At 67.7% G+C, this 5424-nt stretch overlaps 1 protein-coding gene and 2 non-coding genes across 4 annotated transcripts in view; all 3 read right to left on the minus strand.

Moving 5' to 3' along the window:
- Window positions 1-962: 962 nt before the first annotated feature.
- TBRG4 (transforming growth factor beta regulator 4) overlaps window positions 963-5424 on the minus strand; it is a 9397-nt gene continuing 4935 nt past the window's right edge. For both annotated transcript variants that reach the window (XM_027668586.1, XM_027668585.1), the window contains 6 exons: window positions 5286-5396; window positions 4785-4929; window positions 3826-4077; window positions 2993-3104; window positions 2282-2396; window positions 963-1359 (listed from right to left, as the gene is read on the minus strand). In XM_027668586.1, the coding sequence (XP_027524387.1) occupies window positions 1234-1359; window positions 2282-2396; window positions 2993-3104; window positions 3826-4077; window positions 4785-4929; window positions 5286-5396 (861 nt within the window). In that variant the 3' untranslated portion in view covers window positions 963-1233. The remainder of the gene's footprint in view (window positions 1360-2281; window positions 2397-2992; window positions 3105-3825; window positions 4078-4784; window positions 4930-5285; window positions 5397-5424) is intronic.
- Window positions 3191-3323, minus strand: LOC113959517. The gene has a single exon (XR_003531833.1). It is a non-coding gene; the product is annotated as a small nucleolar RNA SNORA5 (small nucleolar RNA).
- LOC113959516 lies at window positions 4368-4501 on the minus strand. The gene has a single exon (XR_003531832.1). It is a non-coding gene; the product is annotated as a small nucleolar RNA SNORA5 (small nucleolar RNA).

Here is a 5424-nt window from a genome sequence, read left to right on the forward strand (position 1 = left end):
CCCCCCCAGCCGGGCCGTGTCCCCCCCGGGGGCCGGAGGGGTCCCGGGCCAGGTGGTCTCTAATCCGCCCCTAAAGCCCCTCCCGGCCCCGGGGCGTCACCCCCGAGGGTTGTCCCGAGCCACCTTGTCCCCCCCCCCCGTGTGCGGGGACACGTGGCCTGAGGGACACGGGGACACCGTGGGGGCTCCACGCAGGAGAGAACCCCCCCAAACCCCGGTGCCCCTCGGTGCCCCCTCCCCTCTGCCGCTGCTCCCCGACCCAGCGCCGGGGCCGGCCCTGGCCCCATCCCTGTCCCCCTCGGGGACAATCCCGGGATAATCGGGAATAAAGGCCAGGTGGCTCCTGATCCCGATCCCGGCTCAGACCGGCGGGCACGGGGAGAGGGGGATGGAACGCGGGGGGGGGACACGGGGGGCGGGTCCCACCCAGGAGCGGGCACTGCCACGTGCCACCAACACTGGTGTCACCCGGCAGTGATGTCACCTGGCCCCAGTGTCACCCAGCAGTGATGTCACCTGGCCCCAAGGTCACCCATCCCTGATGTCACTTGGCCCCAATGTCACCTGGCCCCAAGGTCACTTCACCCTGATACCTACTGGCACTGATGTCCCCTGTCATTGATGTCACCTGGCCCCAATGTCACTCAGCTCCATTGTCACCTGGCACTGATGCCAACTGGCCTCTATGTCACCCGTCCCCAATGCCACCCATCCCCAATGTCACCCATCCCCAATGTCACCCATCCCCAACGCCACCCATCCCCAATGTCACCTGTCCCCAATGCCACCCATCCCAATGCCACCCATCCCAATGCCACCTGTCCCCAATGTCACCTGTCCCCAGTGCCACCCATCCCCAATGTCACCCGTCCCCAATGTCACCTGTCCCCAATGTCACCTGTCCCCAGTGCCACCTGTCCCCAATGTCACCTGTCCCCAATGTCACCGTGCCCCAGCCACCGTCCCCGTACATTTGGGGTTTATTTGAGCCGTTTGTGACACAGAGCAGCGATGCTGGAGCCACTTGGGGACACGGTGACCTCGCTGTGGCCACCTGGCCCCACCTGGGCACAGCAACCCAGTGATGTGGCCACCTCAGTGTGGTGACGTGGCCACCTGGGCATGGCGACTCGGCCACCTCGGCGTGGTGACCCGGTGACCTCGGCGCAGTGACCTGGTCACCCTGGCACAGTGACACGGCCCTCTGGCCGGGGGAGGTGGCCACGGGCAGGGCTAGGCGGCCGTGTCGGGGGCCGTGTCGGTGGCCATGTCGCTGGCCACGGCCTTGGCCACCTTGTCCCTCAGGTAGGACACGCGCTGCCGCTCCAGCTTCAGCTCCAGGAACTCGTAGTGGGGCACCTGGGGGGGAAGGGGTGACAGGAGCCACGGGGGGCCAGGGCTGTGCCCACCCTGTCCCACGGCACCCACCTGGGGTCCCAGCTGTGCCCCCAGCACGCCCTGATCCCCAGGGGCCCAGCACCCAGCTGGGGGGTCCCAGTGCCCGCCCAGGAAGATCTCAACACCCACCTGGAGGGTCCCAGAGCCCACCTGGGGTACTCCCAGTGCCCACCTGGAGGATCCCATCACCCACCCAGGGGAGACGGTGACGCTGGAGGGGGGTGACAGCGATACCAGGGGCTGACAGTGACACTGGGGGGGTGACACGTGGCTGTCACCACCCCCCAGGGCTATAATTACCCTGGGGGTTTAATCCTGGCTGACCCCGTGGGATCAGCTCTAAGAGCTCGTCTGTGTCACCTCCCTGTCACCCCCCCTGTCACCTGGCAGGTGGCCCGGGGGGATCACAGCGGCTCATCCCCGCTGAGCCCAGGGGAGGGAGGAGCTGGCAGCCCCCCAAAGGTGCCTGTGCCAACATCCCTACGGAACCAGGTGTGCCCAGGTGGGCGATGGCACCCGGCTGGTGTCACCAGGGTGTGGCCACAGGGACTGTGCCCTGGGCTGGGCACAGGTGGGGCCACACCTGAGTCCTGGGGGCACCTCACAGGGTGGGGGTCAGGCTCTGCTCCCAAGAGGGAATTGGCTCAGATGGCACCTGGGGACGTTCAGGTGGTGTTTGGGAAGCATTTGGGGAATGTTTTCGGAACATTCCCCCTGGAGAGGGCCGGGGGGGTGGTTTAAGCGCCGTGTGGATGTGGCACATGGGGACAGGTCAGCGGTGGCCCCGGCAGCGTGGGGACACACAGGGGGTCTGGGGGTGCCCGGGGGGTGCCCAGCCCAGCATTCCCAGCCCAGCATTCCCAGCCCAGCGTTCCCAGCTCACCTCCACCAGCAGGAAGCCGGCCCTGCGCAGGTGCCGCCGTGCCAGGGCCCCCCGGCCCAGCAGCTCCCGGCCCCGCGAGCTGAACTGCGGGAATTCCCAGCGCAGGATCGCCAGCCTGGGCACACGGGACACCGGGCTGAGCACGGGCACACCCCCCAGCCCTGCCAGGGCACAGCTGTCCCTCTCCTGCCACCTCCTGTCCTCCCTCCTCTGCCTCTCCTTGTCCCCCTCCTGCCCCCTCTTCTCCCCCTCCTTCTCTTCCTGTCCCCCTCCTTGTCCTCCTCCTTGTCCCCCCCCTCCTCTTCCTGCTCCTGTCCCCCCCTTCCCCCCAACTCGAGTAATCCCCCAACCCTCACCCACCTCCTGGTCCCTGAGGGCAGTCCTTTGTCCCCTCCTGTCCCCTCTCCACCTCCTGGTCCCTGAGGGAAGTCCTTTGTCCCCTCCTGTCCCCTCCCCACCTCCTGGTCCCTGAGGGCAGTGCCTTTGTCCCCTCCTGTCCCCTCTCCACCTCCTGGTCCCTGAGGGCAGTGCCTTTGTCCCCTCTTGTCCCTCTCTTCTTCCTCCTGCCCCACTCCTTGTCCCCCCACTGTCCCCTTTCTGTTCCCCACCCACCTCCTGGCCCCTGGGGACAGTACCTTTGTCCCCTCCTGTTCCCTCCCCACCTCCTGGTCCCCAGTGGCAGTGGCTTTGTCCCCCCTGTCCCCTGCCCACCTCTTGGCCCCTGGGGGCAGTGGCTTTGTCCCCTGGGAGTGGGGCAGGTGTGGGGCAGTGAAGTCCCCCACGGGCAGGGGTTTGTTGTCGCCGTCCAGCACCACCTCGGCATCTGTGGGGACAGAGGGGACATGGGGGACGTGGGCACTCAGAGCCACCCTCAGGGGGTCAGGGGGCTCTCCCCAACCCTGGGCAGGGATGTGTCCGTGGGGGATCCGTCCCCCTGTCCCACGGGAGGGGACAGGGGGCACTCGGAGCACGGAGGTTGCTGTGGCAGCCGGTGGCCGGTCCCCGACACGGGGGGACAGGGACCGAATTTGACTGGGCTGCGGGGGGTGACAGGGGGTGACATGGCTGGGGCACAACAGGGGAAGGTGACAGGGCCGTGACAGGGCTGGGGGTACCTGAGAGCACCTGGGGGTGCCCGGGGCAGGTGACAGGGCGGGGGGAGCTGGGAGGTGACAGAAAGTAGCAAGGCTGCAGCTGTCCAGGTGAAGGTGACAGGGCTGGGAGTACCTGGGGTAACTGAGGAAGGTGACAGGGCTGGGGGTGTCCAGAGGTCCCCGGGGCAGGTGACAGGGCTGGGGGTGCCCAGATGAAGGCAACAGGCCCCGAGTACCCAGGGGTACCTGGAGGTGCCTGGGGCAGGTGACAGGGGCAGGTGACAGGGCTGGGGGTATCTGGTGGTACTCAGGGAATGCTGAGGGTAGGTGACAGGGCTGGGGGTGGCAGGGGCAGGTGACAGGGCTGGGGGTGGCAGGGTTGGGGGTGGCAGGGTTGGGGGTGGCAGGGGGTGCCAGGGCAGGTGAGGGGGTGGCACAGAGGACGCTCACCGATGTCCCAGCCGAACACCGTGTGCACGTCGTAGCGCCCGAGGTCGCGGCCCCCCAGGGCCCCTGGCAGCGCCTCCCGCAGCCCCTGCTGCAGGGGGGTGGCCTTGTCCTTGTCCTTGTCCCTGTCCCCGTCCCCCCCCAGCGCCTCGGGGGGCAGGAAGGGCCCTCGGTAGCCCGGGGTCTCCAGCCGGGCCGTGGCGTTGATGTGCACGAGCTTCTGCCACGAGCTCTGCGCCCGCGGGGACGTGTCACCTGTGGGGACAGTGGGGACGTGTCACCTGTGGGGATGTGTCACCTGTGGGGACGTGTCACCTGTTGGGACAGCGGGGACAGCTCAGGGGACACCCACGGCACGGGGGGAATGGCCTCGGGAGAACCAAGGGACAGGCACAAGGGATACTGGGAATGCTCCCCCTGGAGAGGGCTGTCCAGCCCCGGGTGAGGATGGGGCAGCTGGGACACGGGCTGTGTCCCCAGGGGTGGGGGAACAGGTGAACTCCAGCACCTGGGAAGCCCTTCCCAGCCCCAAGCGTTCCCTGATCTCGTGTCTCCAGTGGGAGTCACCCCCCAGGTCTCACGGACAGGGACCTGGGGCTCGTGGGCACAGAGGTTGCTGTGGCAGCCGGTGGCCGGTCCCGGCCATGGGGGGGCAGGGACCGAATTTGACTGGGCTGCACCTGTCCAGCACCACCTGTGGGACAGGTAACCCCCCCCCCCCCCCCCTGCGGACAGGTAACCCCCCCCCAGCACCACCTGTGGACAGGTAACCCACCCCCAGCACCACCTGTGGACAGGTAACCCCCTCATCCCCAGGGCTGGAGCTCCTGGAGGATCCCTGGGTCCCAGCTGGAGGGCCCAGTCCCGTGTGGGTCCCTCAGCCCCCCCTGTGGGTCCCTCCCCCCCTCTGTGAGTCCCTCAGCCCCCGTGTGGGTCCCTCACCCCCCCTGTGGGTCCCTCACCTCGGAGGCGGGTGTGGAAGTCAGGGTTGAGCACCTGGTGCAGGTAGGGGGGCCGGGCCTGCTGCAGGACACACAGTGACCACACCAGGTCCGTCAGCACGTGAGGATCCAGCTGCTGCACCTGCCCCTGGAGCTGCTCGTGGAGCTGGGATGGGAGAACACGGAGGGAAGCTCGACCACACCCACGGGTGTGCCCGGGTGTCCCCGCTGTCCCCCCAGGGTGCTGCACAGGGGAGGCTTTAGGGCCCCTCTCAGGTGATCCCTCGGTCCCTCAATCCATGGATCCAGCCATCCAACGCCCCCTTCCCCGTGGGAATGTGCCAGGAGAACATCTGTGCTCCGAGGACGGGTGAGAGCTGGGGGGGCTCTGCCTAAAGGGGGAGCTGGGAGGGATTCGGGACACGGGAAGAGGGGGGGATTTGGGGATGGAATCCATGGCTGTGGGAAGTCTTTGCCCCCACCAAGAGCACCCCAGAATCCCGGGATTCCCAGGGAAGTCACCATGGTGAAGAATTCCTCGCCGGAGCTGGGCTGGAAGTTGAGGCGGGCGAAGGACACGACGATGGCACACAGGTGGGCAACGGACATGGCCTGGGTGTTATCCAGGGAATACTGAGGGAAAATGGACATGGCCCGGGTG

Source organism: Corapipo altera, unplaced genomic scaffold (assembly GCF_003945725.1).
Source record: "Corapipo altera isolate COAL_440 unplaced genomic scaffold, ASM394572v1 257, whole genome shotgun sequence".
Taxonomy (NCBI): Eukaryota; Metazoa; Chordata; class Aves; order Passeriformes; family Pipridae; genus Corapipo; species Corapipo altera.